This window comes from Theropithecus gelada, chromosome 6 (assembly GCF_003255815.1).
Source record: "Theropithecus gelada isolate Dixy chromosome 6, Tgel_1.0, whole genome shotgun sequence".
NCBI lineage: Eukaryota > Metazoa > Chordata > Mammalia > Primates > Cercopithecidae > Theropithecus > Theropithecus gelada.
The window spans coordinates 40,292,186-40,315,163 of NC_037673.1; the positions used below are offsets into that span (position 1 = coordinate 40,292,186).

Below are 22,978 nucleotides of genomic sequence, written 5' to 3' on the forward strand. Positions count from 1 at the left end.
ATTACAATTTTTTAGTATTGAGTATTAGGTTATTTACTTTTCTTCTTCCTAAAGCTACTGTAGAAAGAAAATTCAAAGGACTAGTAAGAAGAATAGCTCAATTGATAACAAGTCTGGTTTGTCAATGACATGCTAATACCTGTAACAGTTATTAATTATCTCAGCAGCGTCTGTTTTTATATGTAATATATTCTTCATCATACTTAAATTAATAAATAGCAACCAATTGTTGTCTCTTTTACAAGCTTCATATGGAAAGAAAACTGAAAAAAATATATTTGTATTAGCAGAAAGTGAGTATAAGGAACTTCCCAGCCTCCCCTCCATATATTTACTGACAAGCAACTGACATGAGTGATAGCAAAGCAATGTGGTTAGTGAGGAACGGTGCAGAGTGTGCAGTTTCCTTTTCTCTAATGTTGATTTGTTTTCTGTGCTGACACAGTCCTAGAGGTTACTGTTCAAAGGAAGCATCAACAATAGAAGTAGTTAGAGTGCTGATTAAAGAAGATTCTAAGAAAATGACCAATCACCATCAATCCTTTTAATACTGGCTAACAAATATGTATTTTTCCTTCTGATATTATTAATAGTATAAACAGAATAATTCTATTTTAATATATCCATATAGTGCCTTATGCAAGTAAATATGATTCTGGATATTTTATGACCTGTAATTACTTGAAATCGGAAAGTCCTCTTAGTTTCTCCTATTACCCATGTGTTGCTGAGACCAACTGAAGAACCAGTTAGGAGGTTTGTTCATTCAAGAAATAACATTTAAGAAATGGGTACCTGCTTATCATATAAAAGAATCCAGTTATGTACTTACCCTGTGAGGAGACATATGTTAAAATGCTTGTACACTGCAGATGGGAAGAGGTTTTTCCAGGAATTTAAATTGTGCAATAGGGCCACACAATCTTACTTTAAAAAAAAAAAATGGTAAAGGGGTTTTAATTACACCATGAAGTTTTACAATTTTTTAAGTTTTTAGTTCTAGTTTTAGAAAACAGAGTAGAAGGAGTACAGAGAAAAACTTCACCATTAGACAAGTCAAACTAATTGTAAGGGCCGCGCAAACAGGCTTTTCCAAGAATTAATCATGAGGTGGTGCTTGGAGAATTCCTTTACCCCAGTGACTTTCAAACCCCCTTCTCACCCTCCACTAGTCTTTCAAAGGATTTATGGTGAATGGGGTCTAACGAGTATAACACGGCCGAAGGCATGAAGTTCACTCTACCCTTTCAGGGCGGAGAAGTTCCCCGGAAAGAGAATGGAGAAAAAGATCGCAGTTAGGCAGTCCTCCCAACCCCACCAAGGCTCCACCTCTCGAAAGCTGCAAGGTTCTGCCACCTGCGCCGGGAGAGGCTGCAGTCACTGTCTCCTCCTCTTTTTTTTTTTTTTTTTCCCTTTTTCGCCTGGGGTGCCCTACCAAGCGCAGCCCGCAGCCCGGTCACTGCCAAATTACTCCAACTCCTTTTATGGTGAGAGGATGGATTCTTCGTTATTTCCCCGCCCAACCTGGTACCCACTCACCCACCTACCACGTCCGCTGGGCGCACCCAAGTCTAACCCAGGGGCGCACGCGCTAGCGCACACAGACACCCCATTTCTCCTCCTTTCTCGGCCAACCCTAGGTAGAATGCTAAAGCAACTGCCCTCTCTTCCACGACCTAGATGTTGCGGCCCGCGGGCAGGAGGTTCAAGAAATAGTCCACTCCAAGCGGCAGGCAGCAAGGCGGAAAGGGTCGCTGGTTTCAGTAGTAGCCCCACTGGAAGCCGAGTACAGGAGCGGCTAAGCGGTTGCCGGGGAAAGCACCGGGGCTTCCCAGGGTCTCCTCCCGGCTCCCACTCAGCAGCTCAGAGGGCGGGAAAACCACGGCAGCCGCCCCGCCCCCCGCAGCCCCGCCCCGCCCCACGCAGCCCAGCCCCGCCCCACGCAGCCCAGCCCCGCCCCACGCAGCCCAGCCCCGCCCCACGCAGCCCAGCCCCGCCCCAGCCCGAACACCGCCCCCCGCCGGGCTCCCCAGCGGCGCCCAGGGAGGACGCGCTCCGCCCCCTTCCAGTCCGGCCAATGGGCGTCCGGGCAGCGCACGGTTTGCCTCCGCCTCCGCCAGGGAAACTTGGAGGAGGAGAAAAGTTTGTACAGAGGGTGGAAAGGCGAGAGCGGAGCTCCAAGCCCGGCAGCCCGAGAGGAAGATGAACAGCCCCAGGCCAGAGCCTCGGGCAGAGTGGACCCCGAGCCGCCCCCAGGTAGCCAGGAGCGGCCTCAGCGGCAGCCGCAAACTCCGGTAGCCGCCCGTGCTGCCCGTGGCTGGGGCGGAGGGCGGCCAGAACTGGGGACCGAGGCTCCGCGCCACCTGCGCGCGTGGCCTCACACCTGAACGCTGTCCTCCAGCGGACGAGACCGGCGGGCACTGAGAAGCTGGGACTCGTCTTTGAAGGAAAAAAATATATAGCGAACAAGAAATCCAGCACCATTCTTCACTGACCCATCCAGCTGCCCCTCTTGTTTCCCAAGTTTTTGAAAGCTGGCAACTCTGACCTCAGTGTCCAAAAATCGGCAGCCACTGAGACCGGCTCTGAGAAGCCGAAGGTTTGGCAATTTCCAGACTTAGCGGGACAAGGTGAAAGCAGGTTGGAGGCGGGCCAGGACATCTGAGAGCTGACCCTGGGGGCTCGCGAGGCTGCCGCCGCTGCTGCTGCTACAGGTGAGATGGCGTTGGGCTGGCGTTGGGGTCAACGGGTAGCGAACGCGGAGATGCGGCGCTCGCCGAAGAGAGCCAAGAAGGGAAGAGTGCGCTCTCCAAATTGCTTTTGTAACTTGTTTTCAGTGAGAATTTCATTGACTCAGAATCTATCGGGAATAGCAATAGGGAGCTACTTTTCCCTTGAGATGGCTCTTATTCATCTTGGCAATGGAGTGAGTTGGGTTGAGGGGAGGAAGAGGAATGGGAGAAGCAGTTTATAAATATTAATGTCAGCAAGAGTGTGCTGCTGGCAGGACGTATCAGGAGCCTAGAGATTTTGGTGGCCGCAGTTGGTAAGTGGCTACAATCCAGAAAGTAGGATCGAGTTGCTCCCCTTGGCTTATCAGTGTATCGTTTCTTGGGCGCGGGTCTAACACCTTACAAGTGGTAATTTCCGCTCACGGCAGCTTTGTCTCTCTTCTACCATCCCCAGACCCAGCCTTGCACTCCAAGGCTGCGCACCGCCAGCCACTATCATGTCCACTCCCGGGGTCAATGCGTCCACTTCCTTGAGCCCCGACCGGCTGAACAGCCCAGTGACCATCCCGGCGGTGATGTTCATCTTCGGGGTGGTGGGCAACCTGGTGGCCATCGTGGTGCTGTGCAAGTCGCGCAAGGAGCAGAAGGAGACAACCTTCTACACGCTGGTATGTGGGCTGGCTGTCACCGACCTGTTGGGCACTTTGCTGGTGAGCCCGGTGACCATCGCCACGTACATGAAGGGCCAATGGCCCGGGGGCCAGCCGCTGTGCGAGTACAGCACCTTCATTCTGCTCTTCTTCAGCCTGTCCGGCCTTAGCATCATCTGCGCCATGAGTGTCGAGCGCTACCTGGCCATCAACCACGCCTATTTCTACAGCCACTACGTGGACAAGCGGTTGGCGGGCCTCACGCTCTTTGCAGTCTATGCGTCCAACGTGCTCTTCTGCGCGCTGCCCAACATGGGCCTCGGTAGCTCGCGGCTGCAGTACCCAGACACCTGGTGCTTCATCGACTGGACCACCAACGTGACGGCGCACGCTGCCTACTCCTACATGTACGCGGGCTTCAGCTCCTTCCTCATTCTCGCCACCGTCCTCTGTAACGTGCTTGTGTGCGGCGCGCTGCTCCGCATGCACCGCCAGTTCATGCGCCGCACCTCGCTGGGCACCGAGCAGCACCATGCGGCCGCGACGGCCGTGACCTCGGTTGTCTCCCGGGGCCACCCCGCCGCCTCCCCAGGCTTGCCGCGCCTCAGCGACTTTCGCCGCCGCCGGAGTTTCCGCCGCATCGCGGGCGCCGAGATCCAGATGGTCATCTTACTCATTGCCACCTCCCTGGTGGTGCTCATCTGCTCCATCCCGCTCGTGGTGAGTGACCAGGGCTGGGGCCCCACCCGGCCCTTTTCTCGCATCCACCTCCCTCCTCCGTTCCCCGCTCCCCGCTTTCCCTCTCAGTCTTTGGCAGTGAACGTGTCTCCTTTAGGTCGGGGCTGGGATTCCCACACTTTCTCAGAGCGGGCCCAACCCTCTTTGAAGTCCCAGTCCTAATGAGCTTTAGCAGGTGCTTTGCCCCCACATCCCCCAGTTTATGTTCCCGAAAGCCTGGGTTTTTTTCTCTACCGGGACAGCCCTTACCCCTTGCTGCCTGACATTGGCCGAGTCTTCCAAGAAAACCCCCCACCCCCTCTGTTAGATGTGGAGGGGAACCTGCTGTAGTGTAACTTAGCCCACTCCTCCGTACTGTGAACTGTGAACTGCAGAACCTGAAACGTCAGGGATGGTGATCTGTTCGTTGTAAACCATTTCTAAGGAAAGTGGGGTTTTTGGTGTTTTGATTTATGCAAGTTTTTTTTTTACTTTTTCCCCCCGGTGGATTGCGTAGAATTTTAAAGCTAGAAGAGATATCAAGAGGTGTTTTAGTCTAACTCCCTCACTTCACTGAGGGAGTGAATGATATGCTGAAAATCATCCAGCCAAACCTACAGAGTCAAGCTAGGCTCCCTGCTCTACCATGGTGTGCCCTGGGAGGGCAGCTTAAAGCACACAAATTCTAATTCATACACCGGGCAGGGTCCAGACTCAGTTTCTTTCATTCTGTGTAGGCCAGGAAAGCAAAGTTTCTCAGGGTGACTAATTATGGAAAAGCTGGTATACATGGGGTATGGGATTTGAATTCTCTACAACTGTGCAAGAAACGGTACCATTTTAGAGAAACCGAGATTTAGAGATGGCTGTCTTCGTTTCTTCAAGCCAAAGCTCTACAGCTTGTAATGGACCTTTGGCCCGTCTGAGGCCAGACCCAGCTCATGTGTTATTACATCACGTCTCCCTCCTAGAACACTTCTCATTTTGGCCTTTGTAAAGCGTGGGTTGGAGTTTTGGTACACTTCATTTTTAGTTCATCTTTTAAGAATTGCCTTTGGATTAACTTTTAAAATATGGTAAACAGAAAGGCTCAAACCCTACCTAGTTCTTTACTTTGCCTCTGACTAAAATGGAATGCACCAGAAGCAGATGGGCAGAAGAATGCAATACTTTATCTAGAGTTTCTCTTGAAAGCAACTAGTTATGAGTTCTTCCATCTTCCAAAACCCCGCATTCCTGGAAATTCTAAACTACCAACTCAAAAAGAGATAACTGCTTTTTCTTATGCTTATTGGGAACAAGAGAAAATAAAATGTAATGGGCTATCATTCCTTCCTTTTCCTTATTAATACTGTCCAGGGATCTTTGGTGTAGAAATATTACATCTCTGATAAAAGTGACTGTAAATGGAAGGAACTTAGAGGGGGCTGAGAGCCAGAATACAGTAGCTTCTTACCAATTTGTATAAACAGTAATAAATATAATTGGCCATAAGAGCCTTTAAGCCATTCCAGGACCCAATATAATTTACAGAGTTAAGTCACACTTGAGCCACATAAATACATTTTACTGTCTGTAATGGCAACCTAGAATAAAGTGAGATTTTGGACAAAAACAACTCCGCTCCTGATGGGGCCCCTGTTCCTGGGCCTCTGCCTTGTGTTTTACAGAACAGTAAATGACAAAGTGAATGGTTGTTATTCTCAGAACATCCACTTAAAGGGACAGAGGAATTAGAGCTAGAAGGTTAGCAACATGCACATACTTTATATGTGTTTTGGTTGGAAGTAAGCCTGTAAAGCTATGGATTTCTGCACAGCCACGGATGAATTATTTTCTTCTAGAAAGACATACAAGGCTTAATTCACCTCGTGGGCTGAAGTGGTAGACCTGGACCTAAGATTCAGGGCCCTTACACAAAGCCTTAAAATTATTTGAGGACCTAGAAGCGAGAAATTATAGGAGCTGTATTTGTGGTTTGCAGATTAACCACATTTTAACTAACAAGAAATACTGTCCACCTGTATAATGTTAGTAACATGATGTAAATTTTAAGTAATCTTAACCTGAAAATTGAAACTAGCTCAATTAAGAAGTAATCCCATTAGTCAAGTATTTATGTAGCTTTGTGAGAAATAAGGAATCCTACAAATAGCAGTGGCATCAGTTTGTCACCCTTAGTTTTGGGTACTAAAATCTAATTTCAGAATCGGTTTATAAATCAGTGATAAATGATGGGTTCATTATACTACCCCCCCCCCACCCCCCCACAATTCAGCAATTACTGAACTAATTGAAAACCCTTCTGCAAATACAGTTTTCCTTGGCTTCCTTTTACAACTTTCTTTTTTCATGTTTTCATATTCATATTATAAATTAAGATTAAAGCTCAGAACTCTCTGATATTGAAAGCAGATGAGCCTATCTTCAGTTCCAAAGAAACTAATGAAGCATCTAATTTTATCAAATCAAGTGGTTGCTAATCCCATTTAAGGAAAATCAAAGCGTTGGAATTATTTTAAATGCTTTGGAAAGGCCAACAAAGCAAATATAGCTTACTTGGAATTTCAGAAAGCTTGATATAATACATAAGGAAAACAAGCAGCCATTGAAAAGCAGCCAAGGTTTTGCCTCTTGGACACCAGGGAAGAAAGAACTACAGCTCTTAGAGGGGGTTGGTATTGAGTTTAGTATAAAAAATAAAATTTAATTTGCTATCCAAAATATACATGTTTCATAAATAGAGCTAAGATTGGAGTGGAAATTTGAGAAAGGTTGGGAAATTAGTTGTGGATATAAGGAACTGTGCTGAACCTTCAGAATTCTTTGAACTGGGTCACAATGAATGATCAGAGAAGGTGTAAGTATGATCTACAAGGAACATCACATGACAAGATGTAATGGGTAGGTGGTTCTTGTCATTTTGTCCTTTCTTCTATTTATAACCAGTCTCAGGGTTTTTTTAAATATAGGAGAATTTTGGAAGTGAGAACTTCCAAAATTTTGTGAGAACAAGAAGTGAGAGTCTACATTTCAGATAAACAAAAAAGATTGCATTCTTTAGAAATATGCAAGCAAGACAGCCCCTTAAGGTCCTGGTGCTAAATGCTGTAGCTAGATGAATTTCTAGTGCCTAATTTTTCAGTTACTAATGAATATTAAGGTGATTATTATAATCAAATATTTTGCCTCAGGGCTAAACAGTTATTATAGGGTTTGGAAGGGCATTTTCCCCCATACACAAGCAACCCAAAACTGTATTTATTGCTTACTTGTTTCTTTTATTTTTTAACTCTGAAGTAACAAATATTTATCTCAGCTAGGGGCAGAATGGCTAATTTGATTAATCTTCTGCCTTAGTGAAGTAAAACTTAGATTCTTAGGAAAATACTTCCTGTGAGTGTTTATTTGGTTCCTTACTGTAAACTAGTCGTCTCTATAAAGCTTTCACCAGCATTTGATCAGCAAAAGTTTATAAGGACAGATGAAAACTTTGTAAATAGATATACTTTTGTTTACTGTAGGCAAACTGGAAGTGGAGTCATAAAACAACTGATGGGATGTCAGATGAGTGTGAAGCATATCTACACATACAAGAGAAATGCCATACATTTGGGTATGACTACAACAGAATCTAAAAGACTGGATTTGTTCAAATAAATTTGGCTAAGTTTAAAAAATGGCAATGCCCAGAAGCAAGTTTTAAGTAATAACATGAAATTGTAGACCCAGTAGTAGTAACTTGAAGACTATTGAGTTCCATAAAAGTAAGTTATTTCCACATCTGGCATTTCATTTGAATCTTGAAAAGCTCTAAGAAGAAAGTAGGGCTGACCAGTATTTTCACTCTCTCTGCACCTCAGTTTTCCCAGCTGCAAATGAAGAATTTATATCATTCTGCAACTTACAGGGTAGCTATAGGTGAGTCCTCATCTAATGCTCATTTCACCATGCTTTGCTGACCTGTCAATTTGTTTGTATTGAATATCTCCTAACAAGTTTTTTTTTTTCTCAGCGCTGAAGTGATTCTTGTAGTCTCCTATTAGAACATTCAATGTGAGAGCTTAAAAAACAAAACAAAACAAAACAAAAAAGAAACATTCAGTGTAGAGGTTGACCTATAAAGCCTGTAGAGATTTAACTTGCCTTCTACAAATGGCCAGTTAGTGGCCTAGAAGGAACAAGAACCAAGCTCTCCTACACACCACCCAGTCAAGAATTCTTTCCACTATTCTTTACTTGAAAAAAAGAAAGTGATAAGAACTTCTAGTAACAGCTGCGTCAATTTTGGACTCTTCACAAGGCAGTGGGATAACTGAGCACATACAGATAATTCCTTTTATGTGCTTGGAACAGAACAAGTAGCACACACATTCAAATCCAGCTACAGATCTTGTCACTTATTGGAAAGCATTACTACTGTTTTGACAGTCGATTACTAAATCTGTCTAATCAAGAGTTCAACATTCTTTCTTCAACATTCCCTGCAAACAGATTATTAAGTAGGAAGTACATGTTTTTGATGTCATATTATTAACTGTATCCCAAAGCTACCTCTAAGCTACAGTTTTCAAATTATTGATATATTCCACACTGGGCAAGCTTCCACATATGGGTTCAAAAAACGTAATGAGAGCCAACATACCTGTTCTATGATAGGTGCTGCGCTGTGCTAAGCACTTTGATCATTTGTACCTATGTTATAAGGAGTGGAGCCAGGATTTGAACAGAGGCTTGTTTGCTTCCAAAGCTTGGGCATCTATCTCTATAGCATATAGCCTCCTTACAGCTTTCTTGTCACCACGTCTTCTTCTGAACTGATTGCATTTTCTGCAAGTTATGTTCCACTGCTCCTGAACCCTAATCTCTAATCATCCTAAAAAGGTGTGAATAACATAATTTTTAAAATGTAGCTTGGTGTGTTGGCATGTGCCTGTTTCCCAGCTACTTGGAAGGTTGAGGCTAGAGGATTGCTTGAGTCCAGGAGGTTGAGGCTGCAATGACCATGTTTGTATCACAGCACTCCAGCCTGGGTGACACAGTGAGACTCTTTCTAAAATAAAATAATTTAGAATACTGTAATATGCCAATATGAACAACAAACCACATGTACACATTAGCAGCTACTAAGAAAAATACTTAAAATTGGAAGAAAGGAGATATGTCATTAGTATTCAGTGAGTTTTTTTGTTTTTGTTTTTGTTATGAGACAGAGTTTCCCTCTTGTTGCCCAGGCTGGAGTGCAATGGCACAATCTCAGCTCACCACAACTTCCGCCTCCCGGGTTCAAGCGATTCTCCTGCCTCAGCCTTCCAAGTAGCTGGGATTATAGGCATGCGCCACCATGCTCGGCTAATTTTGTATTTTTAGTAGAGACAGGGTTTCTCCATGTTGGTCAGGCTGGTCTCAAACTCCCGATGTCAGGTGATCCGCCTGCCTCGGCCTCCCAAAGTGCTGGGATTACAGGCGTGAGCCATCGCGCCCGGCCGTATTCAGTGAGTTTTTTTAATGATTTTTTTCCGTCCTGACTCAGAGGTTTTTTATCAGCAACACACTCCTCCAACACTGAAAACTGCCTGAACTTGTTTAGTCGTGTAACATATAGGGCCTGTTAGACAAGAATTCCGAAAAGTGCTTTCACCCGCTCACAAGACATTGAAGCACTACTCCAGATGTTCCCATCTCAACTGCGGTTGTCCCTGCCCTCTTGGAAACAGCAAGTCAAGTAGCCCCTTTAAAGTGAAGCAGAGGTTGCTGTATGTTTTCAAACATTGCAAGATGCGTGGAGTTTTTGTTTGTTTTGTCTTTTTTCTTTCCCTACTTGAAGTAAGTCTCAACTGAGATATGTTGCAAAGTAAAACTCAAATTGATTCTTTCCAATTTGACCAACTTTTGAGGATGTTTTTACCCAAATTTGAACTTTTGCTCTTTAAACTCATACTTTTGCTACCCTGTGAATTCTCCTTTATTGAAAAGACATTGAATGACCAGGTTCAGTGGCCTGGACTAATTGTAAACTTTTCCTCCCCCATTTCCATAATTTTAATATACTTTTAATATAGCCTCCTTTCATTCCCTCCTATGCTAGTCAAAATCCATTGCTGCTGTAGATGAGATGAGGCACAGAAATGATTCTTTCCTTGCCTCTCATCACCTTTGATTATGACAACCTATTATTGTTTTACAACATTCCGACCTTTCTAAAAGGCCACAGAAATTTTAAAATGCTAACTCCTAATATACTTCTTTGAATGGCTACAAATTCCATTTTAACTGTTCAAAAATTTTCTTCCTTTCAGTAGTAGCCATGTTTCCTTTGAGGTTGTCGCAGGAGAAGCAACCAGCAATAAAACATTTTCAATGTCAAAAATCTCAGAAACGTCAGGTTGAGACTTAACCAAAATTCTGTTCTGCGAGTCTCGGAGATGGCTTTACACAGTGCTTATTAGGGAGGGAGGATCAGAAACTCTCGAGTGGAGCAACACTGCCACCTGGAGGCTTGAAGGCTCAAGTTCACATAAACCCGGCCGTAGGTCTTTTCCAGAGACCACACACAGGACTTGATACTAACAGATTTAAATCCATCATTTCTTCTACCCTTAGGAACATAGTACGTGATGTGAATAAAATGTAGACCTCATGCTTTTTACCAATAACTCCATTGTCAAGAAATAATGATTAAACAGAAAGCCAGACTGGTAGAACAGAAAAGGCAACATGGAGGTCCAGACCAGATTGCCACCAACAGGGCGGGGGACATCCTAAGTTCCTCAAAAGCTCTGGGTCTCAGTAACAAATACCTCATCTGAGAAAAGGCCTGTACAGTTGAGGGAACTGCTGAGTTTCCAGACATAGCTGAAGACCACAAAGTTTATGGAAGCAAGAAACCAAGATGCTTTATTTTACTAGTAAAATATTTTTTATTATTTTTTATTTTATTATTTTTATTTTACTACTAGTAAAGATTTTTTTTAAATCAAGTATGCTTTGCCTTGTTACTATCATTTATCCCAGCATAGTTTCTAAAAATATTTTAAGAGGCGATATTACATACTGATGTTCATTCCAGTTCGTTCTTGATTTAGCTGTCTTCCAAATATCAAGATATTAATTTCATCTTGGCTAGAGGCTTTGACTATTTTATTCTCTGAGATTTACAGGCCCATAATCCCATATCCAAAATATTTAGGGGCAGATGAGTTTCAGAATTTAGAATTTCTTGGCTTTTAGAGAAGTAATCAATAATATATTGCAAAATATGTAATATCCTCATCAGAATTGGAACAGTACTCCTGGACCAGAACATAGGAATATTCACTCTAAGTGGAATAAATTGAACTAAATGGCTTCACAGTCTGTTCAGTTCAGTTTTTGCTGCCAAAATAAGTTTAGGTCAGATTTTGCAATAAGTGTAAGTTCTCAAAACAAAACAACAACAAATGAAATGAACAAAAATCTTTTGATAGAGGATCAGAGACCTATAGCTAATTAAGATCTAAATTCCAGTTAAGGAAGAAATAGAAATGCAGTTCTACCTTACTGATCCAGTATTGTTCTGGAATAAATTTAATATGTTTAATTTTGCAGGTTAATGAAATGTATTTCTTCAAATATTTTAAACTTTCTTCTTTTATCCAAATTGTTGAAAATCTTTCTGAAATATCCCGACCCAAATATTGTTACATCTAGTAAGTGCCAAAAGAATGCATGCAAATGGTCAATGAATCGCCTTTTCCATTGTGAACTGACACCAGCCTCAACTAAACTATCCCTGTTCTAGGTGATTCATGTACCATGAGTCATTCATTGTTATGCTGTATGTAGTAAGGCAGCAATGTCCTCAAGTCTTGTTAGAGATATTTGCCCCTAGTTAAATGGCTCCAGCTATGCTTTTGTGAGTTCTTCTTGCTCCTTTTTGTGGTTTTTATGTATCTTCCTTGACTGTGAGACTCAACCTCTTCTCCCTAACCTAAAATAATTACTAAAGGCAAGAAATAATTAGTAAATAATTACTAAAGATAGATGGCAATTATTTTTATTTCTATACTACTATTTCTATTTCTATGTGAATTACTCCTACTATTTCTATATGAATTGCAGATGAGATTTTTATATAAATGATCCCAGTGGAATTAGAAGTAATATCTAGGCAAAAAAAAAAAAATCATAATACTTTAAGAGTGAATTTGAGGCTGAGCATGGTGGCTCACTCCTGTAATCTTAGCACTTTGGGAGACTGCGGCGGGCAGATCACTTGAGCTCAAGAGTTCGAGACTAGCCTGGGCAACATAGAAAGACCTCATCTCTACAAAAATAATAAGTTAGCCGGGCACGGTGGCACACACCTGTAGTCCTGGCTACTCAGGAGGCTACGGCAGGAGGATTGCTGGAGCCTAGGAGCTCAAGGCTGCAGTGAGCAATGATTATACCACTGCACTCCAGCCTGGGCGACAAAGTGAGACCCGGTCTCAAAAAATATATATACATGTACATTTAACAAATGCATTTTCCTCTAAGGAATAAAATGATCATGTAAGTTTACACAAATTCATGCTCCATTCGCTGAATCATTTGAAGTTCCCAGATGTTGACATATCATTTCATTCTTCCATGACTTTGCACATGGAGCTACCTCTATTTGAAATGTGATGTCCTTCCTTCTAAATTTAGCAAATTCCTACTCATCCATCGTGATTACTATAACTGGGGAACAGAGTCATAGAGAAAATGAAAACTATTCTGTGGTCATTCTGGGTGACAGGAGATCCTGCTGTTGGTGTAAAACTTTTCAGCATATTCTTTCTAGATTAAAATAAAAGAATCTGGCCTTATTCTGATGATTAGATGGTTAATTGACTTATAAAATGAGTTCCCTTTAAATTATGTAAAATGACAGCTGGAATAAGATAAATCAGTAGCTTTTGGGGGAAAAAAATACTTCATTAGAGTTACAAAAACTTAAAAGCACTCGCAGAAATGAAGTTAATAAAATGTTTCTCAAGAACACTTTATACATATGTGACCTGCACTCACATTGCATTTTTGTATACTGTCTTTGCTCTAGGGAAGATAATCATAAGATAGTTACAAAAATATTAAAGCCATACTAACTCAGAACATATTAATTGCATTTTTCCAGTGACTGGTTTTTCTTTTTCTTTTTTTTTTTTTTTTTTTTTTGAAACAGATTCTAGATCTGTGGCCTTGGCTGGAGTGCAGTGGCGCCATCTCAGCTCACTGCAACCTCTGCTCCCCCGGGTTCAAGCGATTCTCCTGCCTCAGCCTCCTGAGTAGCTGGGATTATAGGCATGTGCCACCACACCTGGCTAATTTTTGTTTTGTTTTTATTTTTTTGAGATGGAGTCTCACTCTGTTGCCAGGCTGGAGTGCAGTGGCATGATCTCAGCTCACTACAACCTCCGCCTCCTGGGTTCAAACGATTCTCCTGCCTCAGCCTCCTAAGTAGCTGGGACTACAGGCACATGCCACCATACCCAGCTAAATTTTATGGTTTTAGTAGAGATGGAGTTTCACCATGTTGGCCAGGATGGTCTCAATCTCTTGACCTTGTGATCCGCCCACCTCAGCCTACCAAAATGCTGGGATTACAGGCGTGAGCCACCGCACCCAGCCTAATGTTTGTATTTTTAGTAGAGATGGGGTTTCGCCATGTTGGAAAAGTTGGTCTGGAACTGCTGACCTCAAGTGATTCACCCACCTCGGCCTCCCAAAGTGCTGGGATTACAGGTGTGAGCCACCATACCCAGCCCATGACTGGTTTTTCTGAGGCTTGTTATGTAGCTTCCTCTTTTCCTGGAACTTGAGAAATGAAGGCAGGTTCTTAATATTGCTAAGGTAGACATAGCATTTATATGTTTTCCCAGTTGATGAATGATGAAATCTAAATGTGCGGATTTCACTTATGCAGGTGCGAGTATTCGTCAACCAGTTATATCAGCCAAGTTTGGAGCGAGAAGTCAGTAAAAATCCAGATTTGCAGGCCATCCGAATTGCTTCTGTGAACCCCATCCTAGACCCCTGGATATATATCCTCCTGAGAAAGACAGTGCTCAGTAAAGCAATAGAGAAGATCAAATGCCTCTTCTGCCGCATTGGCGGATCCCGCAGAGAGCGCTCCGGACAGCACTGCTCGGACAGTCGAAGGACATCTTCTGCCATGTCGGGCCACTCTCGCTCCTTCTTCTCCCGGGAGCTGAAGGAGATCAGCAGTACATCTCAGACCCTCCTGCCAGACCTCTCACTGCCTGACCTCAGTGAAAATGGCCTTGGAGGCAGGAATTTGCTTCCAGGTGTTCCTGGCATGGGCCTGGCCCAGAAAGACACCACCTCGCTGAGGACTTTGCGAATATCAGAGACCTCAGACTCTTCACAGGGTCAGGACTCAGAGAGTGTCTTACTGGTGGATGAGGTTGGTGGAAGCGGCAGGGCTGGGCCTGCCCCTAAGGGGAGCTCCCTGCAAGTCACATTTCCCAGTGAAACACTGAACTTATCAGAAAAATGTATATAATAGGTAAGGAAAGAAATACAGTACTGTTTCTGGACCCTTATAAAATCCTGTGCAATAGACACATACATGTCACGTTTAGCTGTGCTCAGAAGGGCTATCATCATCCTACAACTCACGTTAGAGAACATCCTGGCTTTTGAGCACTTTGCAGACAATCGAGTTGACTCACATGGGTCCTGAGGCCTGCAGCACATCGGTTAATACCCCACTATGACAGAGGATTGTGGTCACAACTTGATGGCTGGGAAGACCTACTATCAGTTTTTCTACTGGATAGGAGGATGGCAGAAGTTTGGCTGCTTTCCTAACACCCAGAGCTTCGTCGTATTTGGCACACAGCAGAGGCCCAGATATTAGAAAGGCTCTATTCCAGTAAACTATGAGGACTGCCTTATGGATGATTTAAGTGTCTCACTAAAGCATGAAATGTGAATTTTTATTGTTGTACATATGATTTAAGGTATTTAAAGTATTTTCTTCTCTGTGAGAAGGTTTATTGTTAATACAAGGTATAATAAAATTATCGCAAGCCCTCTCCTTCCAGTATAACCAGCTGAAGTTGCAGATGTTAGATATTTTTCATAAACAAGTTCTAGTCAAAGTTGAAAATTCATAGTAAGATTGATATCTATAAAATAGATATAAATTTTTAGGAGAAAGAGTTTAGTATTATCAAAGGGATAAAGAAAAAAATACTATTTAAGATGTGAAAATTACAGTCCAAAATGTTATTCTTTCCAGGCTATGTATAAAATACATAGTGAAAATTGTTTAGTGATATTACATTTATTTATCCAGAAAACTGTGATTTTAGGAGAACCTAACATGCTGGTAAATGTTTTCAACTTTTTCCCTCACTAATTGGTACTTTTTAAAACATAACATAAATTTTTTAAAGTCTTTAATAAATAACCCATAATTAAAGTGTATAATAGAAAAAATTTTAAAAATCTAAGCAGCTTATTGTTTCCCTGAAAGTGTGTGTAGTTTTACTTTCCTAAGGAATTACCAAGAACATCCTTTAAAATTTTAAAGGATGGCAAGTTGCATCAGAAAGAGCTTTATTTTGAGATGTAAAGATTCCCAAATGTGGTTACATTAGCCATTCATATATATCAGAAGTGCAGATTTGGGGCACTTAATGGTCACCTTGTAACAGTTTTGTGTAACTCCCAGTGATGCTGTACACATATCTGAAGGATCTTTCTCAAAGAAATATTAAGCATGTTTTGTTGCTCAAAGTGTTTTTGTGAATTGCTTGGTTGTAATTAAATTCTGAGCCTGATATTGATATGATTTTAAGAAGCAGTTGTACCAAGTGAAATTATTTTGGAGATTATAATAAATATACACATTCGATCTGAGTTGCATATCCTCAATTTGGGAAAACTTGTGGGGTGGGGCTTTGTTGTTTCAGGTCATCATCTATATCCTTTTATATATATTTTTTAAATTTATTGGGAAATAATTTTAAAGAAATGTTGCAAGAAAAGTACAAAGCCTTGGATACACTTAGTAGAGAATGACACTTTACTCAAAGCCTCCAGTTTGTATGGGTGATGGATTGAGACAGTATTATGCCTAGCTTGCGACATATAAAGGACTCAAATAATTATTACTAAAATTAGCATATTTTACATTTTGCAGTTTTTTTTAACTGCCATTTTATTTATTTATTTATTTATTTTTGAGACAGAGTCTTGCTCTGTCAGCCAGACTGGAGTGCATTGGCACAATCTCGGCTCACTGCAACCTCCACCTCCCGGGTTCAAGCAATTCTCATGCCTCAGCCTCTTGACTAGCTGGGATTACAGGCGTGCACCACCATGCCCGGCTAAATTTTGTATTTTTAGGAGAGACATGTCATGCCATGTTGGCCATGGTTGGTCTCAAACTCCTGGCTTCCAGCAGCCTGCCCACCTCAGCCTCCCAAAATGCTAGGATTGCAGGCAAGAGCCACCATGTCCGGCCCTTTTTACATTTTTAAATGCAAATTTTGTTCATTTTTTGAGTGAGTTATGTATCTGCATTAGTCAGCTAAGGCTGCCATAAAATACTATAGATGGGTGGCTTACACAACAGAAACTTATTTTCTCACAGTTGTGGAGGGTGAAAGTCCAAGACCAAGGTGTCAGCAGAGTTGGTTTCTCTTGAGCCCCCTCTCCTTGGCTTGCAGATGGCTCCCTTCTTTCTGTGTCCTCAGATAGCCGTTTCTCCAGGTGAGCACATCCCTGATGCCTCTCTCCTTATAAGGACACCAGTCATACTGGATTAGGGCCCCACCCTTATGACCTCATTTAACCTTAATTCATCCCTTAAAGGCCCTCTCTCCAAATATAGTCACAATGGGGGTTAGGGCTTCAACAAATGATTTTTGGGGGGCAAGTGTCTTTTTCATTGTTGAGCCTGATTTATTCTTAAACTAGCAACCAAGAAAAATGAATTTCGGCACTGCCCCATCATCTATTCCATATTTATTTATAAAATTTAACAGCTATGCAGTGCAAAGATTATTTTTTATTTCTTGCTATGGGACCCTTGTTCCAGACCATTTAGAGAACTTCGAATTTTCTACACAGGAAAGTTCTGATTGTTTATCGGCTACTATTAAGTCCTAACATCTCAAAAGGATATAACAGACAAGAAGGTAATTTTAACACCATATTGTAATCTTTGAGACAATCTAACCAATTAAATCAAGTATGTTAGAAAAGATAGATTTGCAGGACTATTAAAATGGTACTTTAGGCCAGGTGCAGGGGCTCACACCTGCAATCCCAACACTTTGGGAGGCCAAGGCAAGTGGATCACTTGAGGTCAAGAGTTCAAGACCAGGATGGCCAACATGGTGAAACTCTGTCTCTCTTAAAAATACAAAAATCGGCTGAGCGTGGTGGCTCACGCCTGTAATCCCAGCACTTTGGGAGGCTGAGGCAGGCAGATCACGAGGTCAGGAGTTCAAGACCAGCCTGGCCAATATAATGAAACCCCATCTCCACTAAAAATATAAAAATTAGCCAGGCATGATGGTGGGCGCCTTATAGTCCAGCTACTTGGGAGGCTGAGGCAAGAGAATCGTTTAAACCCTGGAAGCAGGGGTTGCAGTGAGCCAAGATTGCACAACTGCACTCTAGCCTGGGTGATACAGTGAGACTCTGTCTCAAAAAAAAGAAAAATACAAAAATTAACCAGGCATGGTGGCATGCAGCCAGCTACTCAGGAGGCTGAGGCAGGAGAATCACTTGAACCCAGAATCACTTGAGCCAGTATCGGCCTCTGCACTCCAGCCTGGGCGACGGAATGAGACTCCATCTGAAAAAAAGAAAAAAATGGTACTTTGTGCAGCCATAAAAAAGAAAGAAATCATGTCCATGTCCTTTGAACCAACACGAATGAAGGTGAAGACCATTGTCCTAAGTGAACTAACTCAGAAACAGAGAAGCAAACACTGCATGTTCTCACTTATAAATACACTTATACAATGGGTACACATGGTCATAAAGATGGAACTAATAGATGCTGGGGACTCCAAAAGTGGGGAGGTGGGGGAGAGCAAGGGGTGAAGAATAACCTACTGGGTACTATGTTCACTATTTGGGTATTGGGTACACTTGAAGCCCAATCCCCACCAGTATGCAATATACCCATTTAACAAACAAACACACATACCCCCCGAATCTAAAATAAAATGATAAAATAAAAAATAAAATGGTACTTCGACCAAGGGACCACAGAATTCAAGAGTTCTTTCCCAAACCATAGCTAGTCCTCTCCACAAGTTTTCCCTTAGGGGCAATAAATACAAAAGGGACATGGAAAAATCAAGGCACAGTAATATTTACTGTTAGTTATCCACATGGCCTCAAATGTTAATGCAGAAAAATTTCCGTTACACAAATATTCATTTTTCCTAAACTACTTGTACTAGTCTCAGAACAAACCATGTTTGCTTTCTTCCAATACTGGCCCACCTCATGCCCTTCCCCCATTACATCCAAGCCTGAATCTAAGATGCTGCAATTATGATCTCAAGATTGTCATCCAGACACATGAAAAATGGAACCAGAAAAAACAAGACACTTACAACAAGAGAGAACATTTAGTCCCATTGCTTACTGTGGGGTTTCTCTGGGCTACAGCTGGTGCTTTAACTCCAAACTGGAAGTACCCTGGCAGAAAGGAAGAGAGAAAGAGAGCTGGGCCTTTGGTCCTTCTATCAACATCTCTACCATTCAATCATTTATCCATTCCCTTTACCTTGCCAGGCCATCCACCCCATTTCCCACCATGGAAGAGAAGGACAGAAGAGAACACCAGTCATAACTTTTTCCTAAGAACTTTTAACCACAGCAACTCCACACACTAAAATCTGAATAATTAGGTAAGTATTTCTCTTTCTTGAGAAGGGTGAAACGGGATTTAATACAAAGGAGGAGAAAAAGAATTCCAAGAACAATGAACGAGAACCCAACGCAACAGCTCTGCAATAGGCAGAGCACAGTGAAACCAGACTGAGGCAGGAGGGAAGGCTATCTGATATCCCCACGGTAGAAAGAAAGGAAAGAAAGAAAAGAAAGTAAAGGAAGGAAAGAAAGAAAGGAAGGCCAGGCACAGTGGCTCACCCCTGTAATCCCAGCACTTTGGGAGGCCGAGGCAGGTGGATCACCTGAGTTCGGGAGTTCAAGACCAGCCTGACCAACATGGAGAAACCCTGTCTCTACTAAAAATACAAAATTAGCCAAACGTGGTGGCGCATGCCTGTAATCCCAGCTACTTGGGAGGCTGAGGCAGGAGAATTGCTTGAACCCCGGAGGCGGAGGTTGCAGGGTGAGCCGAGATCGCACCATTGCACTCTAGCCTGGGCAGAGAGTAAAATTCTGTCTCAAAACAAAACAAAACAAACAAACAAAAAAGAAAAAGAAGGAAAATTAATAGATTATTTGATGTTTGGCAAAATTGAGGGTAGCATTATAGTTCTATTAGAAAAATTAGTAATATATATATACATAGGAAACTAATGAATTAAAAAAGACAATTATTGACTCCATGAAAAACAAACAGAGGTGGAAGAAAGGTAAAATAAACATAATATACAAAGTGAACTAAATTATGTGTAATGATTATACTCATATCAAATAATGAATATACGGTCAGGTACAGCGGCTCACACCTGTAATCCTAAAGCTTTGGGAGGATGAGACAGGATTGCTTGCACAAACTCCTCTTGGGCAGCCATAAAAAAGAATGAAATCATGTCCTCTGCAGCAGCACAAATGGAACTAGAGACCATTGTCCTAAGTGAACTAACTCAGAAACAGAAAACCAAATACCACATGGTCTCACTTGCGGAGTTCAAGACCAGTCTGGGCAACACAGTGAGAGATCCTGTCTACAAAAAAAAAAAAAAAAAGAAAAAAAAGAAAAATTATCCAGGCATGGTGGCACGTGCTTGTTGTAGTCCTAGCTACTCGGGAGACTGAGGCAGGCAGATCTATTGAGCCATGAATTTGAGGTTACAGTGAGCTAAGATGGTACCACTGGACTCCAGCCTGGGCAACAGACCAAGACTCTGTCTCTAAAATGTAATAATAATAATAATCATCATCATCATAAATGTAGATTGAAACCTAAATTATAATTATACTGAGAATTAAGAAAGAAGTAGTAAATATCTTGGGAAAATACAAGACAGCTAAGTTATACTCATCTATAGTACAATGTCAGTACTTAATGTCCTAAATTTTTTAAAATTAAGAAATAGCAGTGAAACTACAATAATACACCCTTATACTCCAATCGTATTTGCAAAATAAGTAAAGTATGAAAATACCAAGTATGCTTCAAAAAATATACTGTTCTTGGGAGTATAAAACTGATACAACCACTTTGAAAAATGAATTTAGTATTATCTGCTAAAGTCCAGGATGTATATGCCATCAATGAAAACAGTAACTGCAGAGATTGAAACATATCAATTATGTCTCAATGCATTACTTTATAATGATACAACAAAACAAAACACCTCATTGGTCACCTTTGGAGGATTCTAGGGAGCCAACTAATTATTTTGAAAAGTGGTAAGAAGACAAAGAACAAAGTCTTTATTATATAAACAGCCTTTACTCTGTAGTCTTTCCAGCATAAGAAAATAGTCGATGAGGGAAAGTTTTTCTTTAAAGTTTACTAGGACCAAAAGAGTAACAGAATTCTCACCAGTTTGTAGCCACTAATGAAATAATGGATCTAGACAATCATAGTCAATGGCTGCTGACATTACAAAGAGAAACAGATGGCAAGAAATATTTAACTTCTAGTGATGTGCCCACAGCCACCCATGATGTATTCTTGCCAAAAAAACTGAATGAATCTGATCAAACCTCTAGATCTAAGTCCAATGAAGAGGAAATATAGGAACAGAAAAAACAGTAATGACACCAGGTACAATGCCACAGGCAAAATAGAAAACGTGGAAAATTCTAAAGACAAATGAGCCAGTTCCTTTAAAGATGAGCTGGAAAAAAAAAAGAGGAAGGGTAAGTCATAGATTATAAAGGATGAAAAGACATAGCAACAGATGCAATGAATGGACTTTTTTGGATCCTGATTTAATCAAACTACACTATCAAATGTGATATAATTAATAATATTTACACAATAGCTATTTTTAAAACTGAATTTGTAATTAAAAACTTTACCCCCCCAAAAAACCGTAAGCCTAAGTGATTTTATTTGTGAGTTCTTTTAAACATTACAGAAAGACATGACACCAAATCTACAGAAACTATATTGAAAAGAGTAAGTGAAAATACTTCTCAACATTTTTTATGAGGTCAACATATCATGACTTGAAACCCAGACAAAGATATTACAAGAAAAGGAAACTATGGGCCAATATCCCTCATGAACACAGACACAAAAATCCTTCATAAAATGTTAACAAATGGAATCAAGCAACATCTAAAATGGATAATCATCATGAGTAAGGAGGGTTTAATCCCAGAAATACAGTTGATGTAACATCTGAAAAATAAATGTAACTTACCATACAAAGAGAATAAAAGAGAAATATTATCTCATAGATGCGGGAACTACAATTAACAAAATTCAACACCCATTCATAATAAACAAGTGTTCACAGATTAGTAAGGGAATTTTCTCAATTTAATTAAAAAAAAGTATAAAAATCTACATCAATCTTCACACTTCATGGTGAAAGACTAAAAAGTTGTAAATAAAGTTTATTCTCACAGTTTGTGTGTACTGAAAGTTCTAGCAAGTGCAAGAAGGCAAGAGAAAGATATAAAAGACACACAGTTTGGAAAGGAAGAAGGAAAACTGTCTTTATTCATAAAGACATGTTATGTATGTAGAACATCCCCAGGAATCTATAAAAGAGCTAATGTAACTAATAAATGAATTCATCAAGGCTATAGATTACAAGGTCAATATACACAAATCAACTGTATTTCTATGTAATAGTTATCAAAATTGGAAGATGAAAATTTAAAAATTCTTATAATTGCATCAAAAATGTGAAACATTTAGGGATAAACTTAAAACATGGGTAAGACTGAGTCATTGAAAACTAAAAAGCAGGTCCACCAGGCGCGGGCCTCCAGCCACCCCCTGCCCAGAGCTATCAAGCCAGTACTAACTCGGCAACTCCCTGAACAGAGCCTCCAGGGGCAGCTGAAAGCCTCTCTGCTACTGCCTCTGCAGTGAAACTGCCCTTGCCACCCTTGGACTAACAAAGGAGCAAAGACTCTAAGTTCCTTATCCATACCTCCAACAAGGTGCAGTCGACCCAAGGAGAGGAGGCCAGTCCATCTCCCATGGGTTGCACACACCCCCATGGCTCGTCACCAGACAGGGAACCCCTGGCTTGGACTGACTGCACTGAGTGATTCCTGACCTGCATTTCTCTGGAGTGGAGCCCTCAGGAGTCAAGCAAACGACCCTTGGCCACAACCCCTAATAAGATATCTTCCTCTGCTGCCTCTATGATGGGGAAGGAACATAAACACTGAGATTGCCCCAGAGCTGCAGTAGGCAGCCCATGAGTACCAAGTTGTGAACTATAACCAGCTCTCAAGGGGTAGAGGAACCCACAATTTCAGAGCACTGAAAGGGAACATGACTGCAACTGTGAGGAACCATAGGGGAGCCATACAACTGAGCAAGAATCTACACACTGACCAACAAGCCTAAGTGTCACCTGCTGGATCACACCCCCAAAACTTCAACACCAAAAATACCTCACTAACATACCCTGACTCTGAAACCAGAGAAAAGAAGTCAATTTCAAATAAAGACCCTACATAAAGCCTCAGCCCAGTGAAAACATCCAGAAA

The 22,978-nt window shown here is 41.6% G+C and overlaps 2 protein-coding genes across 2 annotated transcripts; one reads left to right on the forward strand and one right to left on the reverse strand.

Annotated features, from left to right (window-relative positions):
- Window positions 1-1,535: 1,535 nt before the first annotated feature.
- Window positions 1,536-3,231, reverse strand: LOC112626986. The gene is made up of 4 exons (XM_025389391.1): window positions 3,129-3,231; window positions 2,674-2,826; window positions 1,987-2,548; window positions 1,536-1,905 (listed from the first exon to the last, which is right to left on the reverse strand). Exons 1-4 carry the CDS (start codon window positions 3,229-3,231, stop codon window positions 1,761-1,763), a joined length of 963 nt encoding a protein of 320 aa, XP_025245176.1. The 3' UTR covers window positions 1,536-1,760.
- On the forward strand, window positions 2,136-15,991 carry PTGER4 (prostaglandin E receptor 4). The gene is made up of 3 exons (XM_025389378.1): window positions 2,136-2,714; window positions 3,187-4,102; window positions 14,028-15,991. The coding sequence occupies exons 2-3, from the start codon at window positions 3,230-3,232 to the stop codon at window positions 14,625-14,627; spliced, it is 1,473 nt and encodes a 490-aa protein (XP_025245163.1). The 5' UTR covers window positions 2,136-2,714; window positions 3,187-3,229; the 3' UTR covers window positions 14,628-15,991.
- Window positions 15,992-22,978: the final 6,987 nt, after the last annotated feature.

What these genes read in the sequence shown, in the direction of transcription:
- LOC112626986 (XM_025389391.1), bottom strand. Translation starts at nt 3,231, where the DNA reads ATGATAGTGGCTGGCGGTGCGCAGCCTTGGAGTGCAAGGCTGGGTCTG. An exon ending in GAAATTACCACTTGTAAGGT is followed by an intron (nt 2,827 to 3,128) that starts GTTAGACCCGCG and finishes ACTGAAAACAAG; the next exon opens with TTACAAAAGCAATTTGGAGA. An exon ending in CGGGCTGGGGCGGGGCTGGG is followed by an intron (nt 1,906 to 1,986) that starts CTGCGTGGGGCG and finishes GCGGGGCGGGGC; the next exon opens with TGCGGGGGGCGGGGCGGCTG.
- PTGER4 (XM_025389378.1), top strand. Translation starts at nt 3,230, where the DNA reads ATGTCCACTCCCGGGGTCAATGCGTCCACTTCCTTGAGCCCCGACCGG. An exon ending in TCTGCTCCATCCCGCTCGTG is followed by an intron (nt 4,103 to 14,027) that starts GTGAGTGACCAG and finishes TCACTTATGCAG; the next exon opens with GTGCGAGTATTCGTCAACCA.